The sequence below is a fragment of the Buteo buteo genome, chromosome 2, assembly GCF_964188355.1.
Source record: "Buteo buteo chromosome 2, bButBut1.hap1.1, whole genome shotgun sequence".
Classification (NCBI taxonomy): Eukaryota; Metazoa; Chordata; class Aves; order Accipitriformes; family Accipitridae; genus Buteo; species Buteo buteo.
This window is the reverse complement of record NC_134172.1, coordinates 57521840-57535803: the sequence shown is the minus strand read 5'-3', so window position 1 is coordinate 57535803 and position 13964 is coordinate 57521840. Positions and strand designations below refer to the sequence as shown.

Here is a 13964-nt window from a genome sequence, read left to right as displayed (position 1 = left end):
TCATTTCCCTTTTGGTGCCTCCAGCCACCACCTAATGAGCTACTGGCTGTGGACTCACATCTCACTGAACTGGCAAAGGTGAATGATGCTGAGCTCTGTAGTTTTCAGATTTTCATAGCTACAGGTGGAAAATATTACATGAAAGAAAGGTGACGATTCAGCTCCCCTGGCTGGATGTGCAGGGTGGGGAAAATAGATCCAAATCCCAACAAAAATCTGTCTAACCACAAGGTTGTGAATACCCATAGCTCTGCTGGTACTTGCTCCCCAACTGCTTATCACTGTCTTGTCTTCCATTTTATCCTTGCAATTCAAGGTGGAAACCATGCTTTTTCTGATAGTCCTTGACATGCAGTACATATTTCTAGCTGTTCACGAAATAATAAGACTAGATTGATGCCTGGTTTGGTTTCAGTACAGTTTCTGGTGAGCAAGTACCTTCTTCAGAAATGCAACCATGCTCTTGTCCTGCAAGGTGGGTGAAAGAACATTCAGGGATTCCCACCGTTTCTTCTCTGTCTGTGTAATGAGTTTGTCAAGGGTCTGCCCCATTGGTGTAGCACATGAGAATGCTTTTGTCTCAGAGGCTGAGGGCTTCAAAAATACACAGAGCTCAGCTCATATTATTTGTTGTCTTCACTTTCTTTTTCTCATTTAATAAAAGTGTATTTTTTTCATAGAAGAATAATGGTACTGAGTATGACTAAGGTCCGTGTAGCCCTGTCTCCTCTTTTGAAGGTGAGCGTATCTGATCATCTCTTTGTGAGTTTCAGCACCTGAAACTTTGAGGTGAAGTCTTTTTTCTTACTCAATTGAGCTGGAATTTCAGTGCTTTTAAATTCTTTTCAGTAGAAGAAACTCAGCTTTGCTGATTCAGCTGCTCGTTCGCCATGGACTCAGTTTGCAAAAAAACCTCCCCGAACTCTAAATCTGACATGCTGCAATGCAAACTGGTATATAGGAATTGAGATTATTTAAAAGCATCAGCTCTCTTTCAGCATCCCTGGTCTGTGCTCCATAGTGTATTTTGATTTGGGGCATTACTCACTTATTGTCTATTCACTTATTGTCAGGCTGTATGCCTTTTGATGCAAAAATGCTGGTTTGACCTGGAAAGAATGTTCCTGTTCTTATGAAGTACTTAGTTTTTTCCTGCTACCTGTTTTAGTGTGTTCATGCAAATTGGTGAAACCCCCTGCTGATTACAAATGTCAAAATGTGAAGTAAGTCAGACAAGCAAGTCTAAAAGGAGTAGGGGTTTTGTCTGCAAACCTTTATGATTCAGGACAACAATCACCTCTTGACTGAGAAATGTTAGGAAGAAATTGCTCAAAACCAAAGGCTTTTTTTAGAATAATGCATTATGAAGTTGTTTTCGTCTTCTGTGGAAGGAGGTGAAACTTTTTGGGCTGTGAGTAAAAGAGTGCGCATGGTTCTTGATGTCTTGAGATAAGCCAAGAAATCTAGCAATGAATACACAGATTTTTGTCTCTATAATAATAAGTACTTAGTTTCATTGTAGTGCTTTTCATCACAAAATGCCTTGTTTTACAAAGGAGGGCAGAGTCTTGATTTCTATGTAGCAGACGCATGAGATGAGATGGCTGAGATCCCTGGCAAGGCTGAAAGCAGAACCTTAAAAACTGCTCTTTTTTTTTCAGGGAGAAGTAAAGGATAAGGGTGCTGCAGTCTATTCTGGGCATATCAGCTCTGGTCAATAGGCAGTGAAAGACACAGTTGGGCTACTTCTGCCCAGTTTAAGTCTGCAGCCTGATATGATAAGGAAGCCAGTGCAGAGAGTCGAAGCCATCTAGTTAGCTGCAGGTAATAAAACATGGGATTTTTTTCTAAGCATGACCATTGTCTGCACGAACACGACTGGGGCCAGTTGCATTCTGCCCTCATGCACCACGGTCTGTCTGCATGGGACTGCTGTCACAAAGGAGAAATTTCCTTTTGTTCAAAGGGCACATCTGGCTGGTGGGTCTGTACAAGGTCTCACATACTAGGTCCTCAGCCACTGCTTTTGGAGTACATGCATCTAGCTTGTGCCATTCACTGGACAGGCAGACTTGGCTTTTGGTGTGAAGGATCTCACTGATGGTTTTCTTGTTTTTTTGTTTGTTTTGTTTTTTTTTTACTGTGTGTTCTTTTGCTTTTGCAAAGCAGTAACTTTGGCTGATCTTGTGGCCTCAGGTCTAGAAAACGTGGCAGATTTTTTAGGTGGTGTCACCAAAATGAACGTTGACACTAGCTACCTATTTGCTCCATTGTTAGGCAGTATCAGCTTTTCCACAGCTATTTCTGTAGAAGTAGTTGATGTTTCTAGAGCTCTTTTTACATTTTTCCAGGCACCTGGGAGCCTATACATACCCAGTGGTTTATGTTGGTATGATGGTTCATGAACTGGGCATGTGCCCTCCTGAAAATCCAGGCCACGTTCAGTCATGTCATATTATGACCGGGATCTTTATTGTGAATTACCTTGGAGAAAATGTAGGCTTTTTTCTGTTACACCGCAATTAGTAGTTGCCCTGCATCTGTAGAAACCCATGCCTGGAATTAATTAAAAAGAAAAAAAGAAAAGAAAAGAAAAAAAATTCACAGAAAGAAGAATTCTGCAGAATCTTGGATATCTAGTGCTGACCTTGCTTTCTCAGTCTCTGACACAAATTGTTAAATAATTATCACTTAAGAGTTGACCTTTCATAAATGCTACTTTGATGTTTATTCATTTAAATTTTATTCACATAGTCCCATTTTGATAAAGTCCATAAAACACTGTCATTTTTTTATACTATAGAAGCAACAAAAGTTCATTTGCTAGGCAAATTCTCATGAACGAAGTCAGTAGATTAAAAAAACCCCAAACAACAGAACAAAAAAAACCTTTTCTGTCTAGTAGTCTTCTATAGTAACATTCATCACTTTACTGAAATTTTGCTTCTAATGCTAGCTTTTTTCTAAATTCTGGCACATTCCTATGGGTATGTAGAATAAGCTACTGTGGTGGATTTATTTTTTTAAAGTTGTTAACAAAAAATAGCGTGTTAAGTAAGACAAATCCGTGGGTTCTTTTTACAGTTTTTGGTTACATGAGGACTGTTGAAATAATTCCCCAGTCAGAATCAAATTTTAATGAGAATTCAGAGCAGAAATAATGAAATATTTTATTTCAATAATGTTGAAAAATAGGCTGTGCTTATTCTAAAATAGTTTTAATCTGAAGCTGAAACAAAATGCAAACAATAGCATCAGGTTAAAAACTGTTGATCATTAGCCAATGCAGCCGCTGCCAAAAATCTGCTCTTTCCAGTGTTCAGATTTTCATGAAACTGCCTTTTCAAATGCAAAATTTTCTGCCAGTGTAGTTACAAGACAGGCATCCCACTTGCGTGACCACTGCATGCATAGAACATGAGCTTAAGCTGGCCAGGAAATGAATGGATTTACTCCGTGTCAGTGGGAGAGGAGGTTGTGGCATGCACATTCATGCAAAAAGCTGGAGCAGGAGCAGATAGGAGCCAGCCTCCCCATGGGGGATTTTGGGGGTTCCCTAATGTTTCTGAGGAGAGGAAGCCAGTACTGATCTGCATTACGCAAGGATGGGTTGGTGAAGCAGAACTGAGGAGAAAACAGCCTAAATCCAAACTTCCTTTTTCTTTCCTTTTGTAAACTCTTCAGCCCCTTCTCTGTAGTGTTGCAGGGTTTTGTGTGACACCTGTGCTATGGGTTTCACTCTTCTAGAAAGTGTAAACAAGATTTTCGATAGCAAGGGCAGACCTGTGCTCTGCAGCTTCTCAGCACTGTTTGTCTGCAGAGCCTGCAGGCAACGTTGTTCCTTGTGATCAACCAGCCTTATTTTCTTTCCATTCGTGGTGCTTGTGAATGAGAAACAAGGGTGTAAGCAACAGGAAAAAACATCCTTTTCTTACTTCCCTACGTGCTTTTTACACCTTTCCCGCATACTTTGGTAGCGGAAAGGGCAATTCACTTGGTCTGCGGTCATGGTCTTACTTGTCAAATTTCAGTTTAGCAGTTATGAGCAAGTACAGAGATCTGTTGTGGTCTTTCTTCGCTTTGATTAAGATACTTTTGTGTTACCACTAGCTGGTACTACTCTTTCTATTTGTCTGCAGTGGTGACAGGTTAAAAGTCAGGGAGGGACCCTCTCTTCAGTCTACCTGCCCAAACCACAATACTTCTATGGAGATATTTTAAGGAGCGCAAAGTCCTTGTGCAAAAGAGACAAATAACGCTTTTCATGCAGGGACGTCCACCCGTTGTTCCAATCACTGTCCCAGGTACTAAAGTCTCTTCCTGAACTTGGCTGCCTGGACTTCTCGGAAAATGCTGATTAAATGCCACTGACATCTTTTGAGCAGAAAAGTGGATCTGATAATGTCAATCTTCATTCAGTCTTTCTTGTCTTACAGGTTGCTAGCAGCACCGAGAATACCTTTTATGAGGTTTTCACATCTGCGGAAACAGATCAGATTCTTGCAGATCAGATTCTTGATTACTTGCTATAGTTGTTAAAAGCAAAAGCAAGGGAACAAACATCTTCTTGGAATTTTAAAACATACTTACTGCCTTAATAGTTGTGATTTCAGGTGTTGCAAAATAAAAAAAAGCTTGCAGTGCGTGGTTACTGAACTACATATACTGAATAGATGTTCTTACTTGTTTTGAAACAAGAGACTAAAACCCAGAGAAACTTCAACACTTCCAAGAGGACTTGAAATAAAAAAAAAAAAAACCAGCACAAAAACTAAATGAGTATGATGCTTTGATCAATCATGTATTTGGGCTGTGTTTACACAAAGGATTAATTATTTTCTCTTTCAGCCACCTGCAAACCCGAATCCTTGCTTTCTGGTCTTTTAAGACAGACAACACCCTCTGTGCCAATAAAGAACGTCTTTTATTCGAAGATGGCATTAACTAGTCATCTTCATCCACTCGCCTCCAGCTACCCTTCACAATTAACCTGTGGTCTTCCTCGCAGAACCTGGATCCAGATGGGGCCTTTCCTGGCTGGGCCATGTCAGATTTGGCTACCAGAAAGGGCACAGTGTGGGTGGCTCTTATCTGGAGTTCCCTTCACCAGGCTGAAGTGCAAATCCTCCCCAAGGAGAGCTAGGAGGGCCCTGAGATTCGGTCAAAAATGTGCATTGTGCTCATAATGTCTGAGCTCTTGCTCTGTGCCTCAGCTCCCCTAGCTATAAGACAGCAGCTTTTTAAAAATAAGGTCAAGTGGCCAGTGATGTGGAAGAGAAGGCATTAATTACTCTTTTCAGTAGAGATATCATATGCATGCTACTACCATTTCTGACAGTTCAGAGGAGGATTAGAAATAAATTAAGATCAAAGCCTGAGTGTGGCCTGTGAGCAGTCTTCTTTTGTGGCAAGCACATGAGGGATATGTGGAGGGATATACTCTGCAGTGTTGGTCAGTCATGCCAGTGCTACATCAAGGAGTTAGCAGAGGACATGGATTTTGCTGGTCTGGAACAGAGAGATGGCTTTTCCCCTTTTGAGCCTCATTTCTGTGAGAAGTGTCTTTGACTCAATGACTGTCCCATAACATGGGATTTTGTTGATTTTTCTGATGGGTGTTGCTGCTGGATGACTGTGAAAAAGAAAGTAATCCTGGAAGTATCTAACTCGGCGTCTCCTTGTTGATAGTGCCTGCTCCATTAGGGGTGATTTTTCCATTACTGCCAGTGGCACCTGTGTACGTCATTGCTGTGTTACAATAAGATGACTGCAGATATGACCAGCACAACATTGCCTTTGAATGATCTTACTAGTTATGCAAATGATAGAAATCTCACCACAGTTATATCGACTATTCATTTCCAGTCTCCTACTTAAAAGCTGCTTTCATGCCTGGAGTAGCGAAGTCCTGTTGAGCTCTCTGTAGGCATTGCCTTAAGCACCATTTTAATGAACATTTTGATTGACATTACTAAATGACACTTGATTTCTTACTGTAAATCAAGTCAAATTGAGATATTTGTGTAAAAGATGGGAGTTGATGACGTTGGTCTCTGGCTATGTTGAGAGAGAGATGTTGGATAAAACTGGAAACCATCAAGAGCTCTTGGAGGAAAATGTGTGAGTGTAGATCCCTGCTGGCAGTTTTAGACTGGAAGCATCCTGGTAACAGAGGAGCACTGTGGTGCCTGTCAAATTGTACTCTCCTTCAGATCAGGTGTGCAGAGCTGGTGCTGGGACAGTAGCAAGCAGTGATAGTATAGAAAGGAGAATAGCAATTCCTTGCTGGCTCTCAGACTGGGAGGAGGCTGCCGACCATGATGCTTCTGCACAATTAAAAGGGATGAAGCCATCTTCTACAGTTAAAGGTAAGTGTGTAATTCAGCTTTCTGTTTAGGGAGTGACTGTGGTGGCCTAAGCACTGTATGAAAACAAACCAACCAACTTGTTTTTACCTTTTCAGTGTTGTTTGTACTTAATATAATTAAGCTGATTTTCCCCCTCATCTACCTTTCTATGGCGGCTTAGCACAACTGAAGAGAGGCCACAGGCTGGCCTTCCGAGGAACCCTGATGTAAAAATGTGGGTTTAAGAATGAGTCAGCTTTGCTTCACTCAAATGTCTATCCATTCTCTTTCATGGTTCAATAGGTCTGTACATCATTTATTGCTTGGAAACTCTTGTTCAGCTAAAATGACACCTTTGGTTAACTGACATTTTGAAAATCCCTGCTTTATTTTCGTCTGTATTAATACTATTCTCTTGTCGTTTCTCATCAGCAGGTTTCAAAGCCCTCTCTCAAGAGAGGAGTAGCATTATCCACTGTAGCTCGGTACATGGGAGAGGAGGGTTTGTTCCAGTTGAAAGAGGAGGAAGCCACCCAGGTTTGATGAGCTCCAGTCCCAGGACCTGCATTCCTGAGCCTATCGCTTAAAGGTGAGCTCCTCCTTGCACCCAGTTCAGCAAAGCTGCTCAGAGCACAACTTTCAGCTTAGTTGCTCATCCAGCACACAGTTGAGTAGCTGTGAGTATTACTGGGAGGACTGGAAGAGGTTATTTGGGCAAAGAAACAAGGACAGCTTTCAACAGTGCCCCAGGCACCTTCTGCACCTAAGGTACGTGTGCACAGGCTGTGAGGCACCTTTGAGTTTTGTGTGGAAAAGGGGCTTTACACTAGCTCCATTTATGGCAATGCTGCAGGGCTGCTGGGTGCGGCCCGTTAATTCCACACATGAGCAGATTTGTCGTCCTTTCCCACCACAGGGTGTGTGCCCAGAGCTGAACCAGCCTGCGAGCTGCTGGCCATCTCAGTGCCATTCTTCAACACCACTCTTAGCCCCAGACCTCTCCTATCTCACAGTCATCAAGAGCCTACAGCTTGCTTTTTGCTTGTTGAGCATCATTTTTGCCAGGACAGCACAGGCAGCCCTTCCCCTGATCTGGAAGGCAAGATTTCTTAAAAAGACCCATTTATTCTTACTGACTAGAAGGATCACAGAGTAGCACCAAGAAAAAAAATAACCGCAGTACAACTGTCTGGCTTCCAGTTTAGTCTGTGCACTTGGCTGATGAGCAGCTCAGCAGTTCACAGTGCCTGCACCATCAGTATCACATCTGTGAGGACAATGTGCCGTGCTGGCTTGGGAGTGACATGTTGTTGGGTTCAGTGACATATGTGAGACTTTGAAGCACCTGACACTTGCAATTTGTCTTCCTCTTCATTTTCAAAATAGGTGATGGATGGCTTAACCCACCCCTTGCAGCAGTTTTTCCTAACTGATTTACTCAGTGGCTTGTAAGGTTTTGAGTAGTAAGAATTTATAGACTTTTTCTTGGGAAGGAAGACACTTGCTTCCTGCAAGCAATGTCTTCCACAGCTATTCTCATTATCTGCATAAATGCAGATCCTTGCTTGTCAGCCTCAGCAAACTTCTAATGGTAATGCATTCCCAAAATTAATTATGATAGATATGTGCGTGCATGAGTATTTCAGCGTGCTGCTTTTTATTTTCAGTCTTGTATCAGAGGTCACATGGAGGTGAGCTTCCACTTACATTTCTTATATAGGGTGATGAGAACAATGGCACTACAATATTTAACATTTCTTCTCCAGCCCTTTCCTGATGTATTTTAATGTCTTGTTGGCTCTTTGCAGCTATGCCTGAATGCTGAGCAGGCACTTTGTTACTGATAGCCTAAGAAAAATAAAAGTCTTCCTGCTGAATGGTTGTCATCCAGCAAAAAGGCACACCAGAAATATTTTCCAGTATGTATTTTTCAGCTCTTACTTTGTCTGGTACCACATTACTGATTTTTGCATCTTTAAAATTATTTTTATGCCAAAATCTAAACATTGCTGTGTGAGTTTCCTTCTTCTTCCAGACCTCTGATTAATATCATGTAGATCTCTGAGCGGCTACGGGGACATCACACTCTTAGCATTTTGGTAGGATTCTTCGTGTTGCTAAGTTATGACAGGCCATTTCCACATGATCTCTCTTTTTACCTTCTTTTGTTTTGCCAGATACATCTCCAATGAATGAAAAATTGAGTCTTGGGGTTAAGTACTTTTGGAACAAAGAATATTTACTTTAAAAGATATATTCTTAACCAAGATGTTTCAAATTTATTCATACATGCTGGAAAGTAAGTTTTTTTAAAACACTTTTATTCAAAAATATTTTAAACATTTTCCATGTTAATTAAAATACAGAATTGCTATCCTGAATTACTGTGATAATGTAATTCAAAATGCCTATATATACACCTACACATAGGCATATGTGGCAGCTTGGATACCTAAGAGAAAGTGTGTCTATAACACAATGTAATGCATTTGCTTTGCGTCTTTGTGCACATGAAGAATATATTTTGTGTCCTTTTGCTTAGTGACAAAGGGTGTATCCTTTCATCCTGAGATGAAACACTTAACAGTAGCAGGTACTGTTAATAGCTTGCTAAGAGTCAGAGTGAACAAGTTCTACACAGATCAGCTGTAGAATAAAAAAATATGGCAATAACCATCCTTCTTGAATAAATGAATTCTTTTTCAAATGCACAGGCTGATGACACGTCTCTCCTCTGCCCCTCTGTGCAGGCCAACCTCTGTCTTGATGATGATGAAAAAGAAGCAGCATGGCACAGTGCTTTGCAGAGAGCTGAGGCTGCTGTTACATCTGAGCAGTGATTTGTAATTGCAGCCAATAAAACTTGCATGTCCATCTCCCACGTTTCACATCTAAGACACCTTCTGTCATAATATTCAGAAAATCTAGAGGCAGAAGTCGAAGCTGAAGTAAGTAATTATCTGGCACTAGCTTATTGTTAAATGCACATGCATTTGCTTAGCTTTTCAAAGTTACTGCTTTTGTCAGTTTGCTTGCTGGTGAGTTCAGTGGCTGGTCTGAAACACATTACAGAGCGTCTTGATCCCCTGTAGATTGTGTGTGGAATGAATTAGTAGATTCAGTGTGATAAGTGAAGTGAACTCCGCACCACTTGCAAATATCTCCAGGCAACCGCCAGTTCTTAAAAAGCATCTTCACGTACTTCTTAAATTTTTCCCCCATGAAGAAGTAGATGACTGGATTGAGGCAACAATGAAAAAGGCCGAGGATTTCCGTTACCTGGAAAGCATAGTCCAGATTCCTGCTCACTTGACAGTCTCTAATGACTCCCATGATTTCCAGCAGTTGTAAGAAAATAACAATATTGTAAGGGGTCCAAAAGAAGAAGAACATGATCATGACAGCAAAGATCATCTTCACAGCCTTATTCTTTTTCTCATTTCTACAGTGAACTAATGTCTTAATGATAATGGAGTAGCAAAATGTCATAATTATGAAAGGGATTAGAAGCCCTAAAATGTTGATTTCCAAAGTGGAAAAAATTTTCCATGTGGTGAAATTGCCTGGATATCTTGGCTTGCAGGTAGTATAATTATGTTCATTAAAAGATTCTCTAAATACAAGTTCTGGAACTGAGGCCGAAAGAGCTACTAGCCATACAACAAGGCTAGTAATCAAGCCGTGGAAGGCAGTCCTTGCTTTCAAGGAAAACACTGCACGAACAATTGCCAGGTATCTGTCTATGCTCATAAGCATAATAAAAAATATCCCACTGTAAAACCCAACCAGATAGATCCATGAAATGATTTTGCACCAGGGAGTTCCAAAAACCCATTGGTCTATTGTGAAATAAGACCAGAACGGCAAGGATAAAACAAAGAGCAGATCTGAGATGGCGAGGTTTAGCAGGTACACATCAGTCATGCTCTTCAGCCTCTTGTATTTGAAGAGGACCACAATGACCAGAATGTTTCCCATAAGCCCAACCAGGAATACTAGGGTATACAGAACAGGTAGGAAGGAGGCTGCAAACCTCTTGACATTTTCCTTACTGCATGGTTTTGGAGCATCGTTATAATTTTCGTAATAGTCATATGAGGTTGAGATTTCAACTTCAAAGGACTCCGTACTTGAAGACCTCATGTTTTTTCCCCAGTTCCTGAGAAGGAAGAATATAAAAATGTCAGTGACTTCCAGTGCGTGAAGACCGTGTGGTTACTCTGCAAGCCTGAATCACTAGCCACAACTGACTTGCAGTTCCAGCTCACTTCCCATTACAGGTTCTCAAGCACTATTTAGGCATTATGGGACACATATGCACACTTGCAACATGTACTGTCCTTAACATGCATGTGCTTAGTCCTTGCAACACTGTGCAACTTGGATGTCAAGCACGCAGAACACTGTTCAAATGGCAGAGAGAAAAGCAAATAGGAATGAAAGGTATGGACCACAGATAGCAAATCAGAGAGGGATAAATCCTGTGTGGAATAAAGTAAAAAAGCAAAGCCACTATTTGTAGCAGTTCAGGATTACACGCGCCTTTCCAATCAGGCAAACATCACCATAAGCAGACAGTAATAAAAATGCATCTGACTCTTCCTTCTAATGAAATTACGCTTACTGAAAGCTGACGTGAGTTTTCAGTACCTGCTGTCTTCAGTGGCTAAATGAATAACAGGAATTTGTCACATTCATATGTATGTTCTTTTCTAATAGGCAGAGACAGAGTTTTAAGTAATGTTACTTTGAGGTAAGTAACTTGGACACAGTGCAAATATATTGCTGATATATTACTGTGTGTGTTATTCACATCACAGCAGGTGTCATTTTTTTAGCCTAACATACCAGAATTTTTCTAAGCCTGAGTTATGTCCTTCCCCTTTCTCTTTATTTTTATGAATGGAAAGCAGAAGAAAAATGAATCTCATTGCTTTATTTGTCTTTGCACTGTATGTTGCTGCTACATAACAACAAACATTGACTATCGTTAACCTGACCCCTACTGTGTGTAGTCCCAGGCATGACACCTCTCCAGCCTACAGTTCTGTTCTATTATATACAGAGACAAATTTAATCTGAATTACAAGTCACAGGGACAAAACTGTTTGACGCTAATGGTCTAGAGATAACAGCTTTGCAACAGCTGCACCTAGACATACCTGAATCTAATCTAGGTTCAGCATAATATACTTAAATACTTAAAATTGAAAACATATGCTCACAGAATGCACATACACCCACTTCTGATTATGCAGGATTTCTTAAAACTGCTTTAAAAATGACCTGAGGAGCAACAAAAGGTCAATGAAAAAGCATTACAGTCACATACACAATGAGAGTACATGATACACAACTGTTTCAGCTACTGAATTTTGTGAACTTTACCTTTTCTCTTCCTTTCTTCTCAGATGATTTGAAGAAGCTTCTTTGCTCTAAGGGTACAGAATCAGTTGCTTCTCCCCAGGTAGCTCTGTCAGGGAGGTGCTGCCTGCACAGCAATATCCTAGCAGCTGCAAAAAGCAGATGTCACTAGGTAGCTGTGTCTCTTAACGGAAACTTTGTACTTCCTTACAGATTGTATCACAAGTACTTCTCTCCTCAATGCTCATCAGAGGTGGTCCCTTAAATGCAGAAATAAAATTAAACACCTCTTATAATGTGTGAGGAAATGCAAAGTTTCCACTGAGAGCCTGATTACTGAGTTAAAGCAGCTTCATCTTATCCAATAATCATTAAAGTAGGTGTCACTAAGCAGCTCTCGTTAACAGAAACCTTGTTCATTCTTATGGGTTGTAAAATACATCTTAATCTCAGAAAAAAATAATCAAAGGATCATCTCTAGTGAGCAGAGAGGAGGAATGCACTTGGTGGGTGTGTGGGAGGTGTGTTTCTAGTCCCTCTCTGCCAGATAACTGATTTTGCAAGGTACGCTATGTAATTGCAGAAGAAAAGAGCTGTACAGATTTAGTGTAGGATAGGCTCCTTTTATTTGTTTTTGTTTGATCTTCCTAACTCCTACTTATCTTGCTAAGAAAAGAAACGAAGGCATGTTAATTCATGCTACCTTTTTGCTTGGTGTCTCCTGTAGCGGGTTTTATATGCAGCAAATGTACCTCCTTCCACTGACCTGGCACAAATGGTAATAGTGGTCAAAATACCACATTAGTAGTAGGGTGTGTGCATGCATGCTTGTGTGGTGTAAGGGCAGAGGGTGCTGAGGCTTACCATAGTTCTTGTCACAGCAGGAAACTTAGCAGCTTCTATGAATTTCTCCTGAGAGTGCAGTGGGCCCTATTTGTCTTTTGGGGGATCCTGGGAAGGGAGAAGAGAGCACAGAGGGCGTGTGCTAGTCAAATGGGATAGGTTTGAGTCCCACCAGCAGTACAGCTGTGCTAGCAGCTGGCAAGTGCTGCTCTCCTCTGTGTCCCATAAAAGGCCAGCCAAGCAGAAGTAAAAGCCGTTTCTTACCAGGGGAGGCTCTGTGCTTGTTAGCATGAGAAACTGGAGACACAATGAGAAGCAGAAACAAGAAAGCTACAAGAGGTGGTTGGGTGGGTAGGAAGAATCATAGATCTCAGTCCAGGAGAGATTATGTGTCTTCTAGTTCAACCTCTGGTGTTACTCCAGACATGGGTATAGCTTTTGTTCAGTTATCCTATTTGCTGCTATCCCATACGCCTCTGACATTGTTACTCCACCCGATAACTTACATTTGGCTGAAGTGTTTCTTCCAGAAGAGCTTGATCCGAAGACAGTGTGAGATGTGGGATCTATTGGTTTCATGTTTTGCCAGAATAAAACAATTGTACGGGAAGTAGCTTCTCAGTGATCTTTCGTGAGCTGCATCTGTGGAGGTTTTTAAATCTGTCACTGGAAGATGTTCCTCCAATGCAGGTTATTGCTCTGCAGATCATGTACATCTACTCTACAGTTTACTAGCAGTCCTTTAAAGATGTGAACATCAGATATGCAGGCAACACTGGTACCAGTTTCATCAGCTCTGCTCACAGAAACTAGAAGCTGTTCCTCTTGCTGCTCTTTTGTCTGTGTAAGGGCCTCATTAATCTCTTTTTTAATGTGTTGTTGCACTAGGGGCACAAGTTCAGCTCTTCACTCACAATAACAATGATATAAAATCTTTCTTTAAGCAGCTGCTTTTCAGGAAAAAAAACACCTCTTGCTGTGTAGGCATTGTTCTTTCTTAGTTTTGCCTGTAATGTTTTTGCCTCAATAAACCACTATGTGTCTGTGTGCTTATCTTGTCCCACTCATTATTTTCTACTCCATCAAACTAGGTATCTCCTTTGAATTTCATCAGTGGTGATTTTTCTTGATTTCCAGATGAAGTAGTGAATAGAATTGAATCCAAACACAATTCCTCTTCTACGCTGTAAGAACCCTTCTTGCTTAAAGGATGATTTCCCATCATCAGCAACCTTTTGAGGTCTGTCGACCTGTCCTTAGCACACATGGCACAATTCAGATATGATGCTGATCTTTCAATTGCACTGTTAGCAGGGATCAAGTCTGCAGCCTTATGAATGCCTGTTTAGCATGATTCATATGGCACTGGCCCGAAGAAGGGACCTATTTGGCATTTTGCCTTTTGCCCAG

The 13964-nt window shown here is 41.0% G+C and overlaps 2 protein-coding genes across 2 annotated transcripts in view; one reads left to right on the top strand and one right to left on the bottom strand.

Annotated features, from left to right (window-relative positions):
* Positions 1-13964, top strand: part of GLB1 (galactosidase beta 1) — a 108025-nt gene that overhangs the window by 54783 nt on the left and 39278 nt on the right. Inside the window, exons 17-20 of the mRNA XM_075055874.1 lie at positions 4140-6368; positions 6780-6936; positions 8525-8646; positions 9098-9295. The gene's annotated coding sequence lies outside the window, so the exon portion shown is untranslated. The remainder of the gene's footprint in view (positions 1-4139; positions 6369-6779; positions 6937-8524; positions 8647-9097; positions 9296-13964) is intronic.
* On the bottom strand, positions 9312-11974 carry CCR4 (C-C motif chemokine receptor 4). The gene is made up of 2 exons (XM_075055886.1): positions 11736-11974; positions 9312-10506 (listed from the first exon to the last, which is right to left on the bottom strand). Exon 2 carries the CDS (start codon positions 10488-10490, stop codon positions 9414-9416), a length of 1077 nt encoding a protein of 358 aa, XP_074911987.1. The 5' UTR covers positions 10491-10506; positions 11736-11974; the 3' UTR covers positions 9312-9413.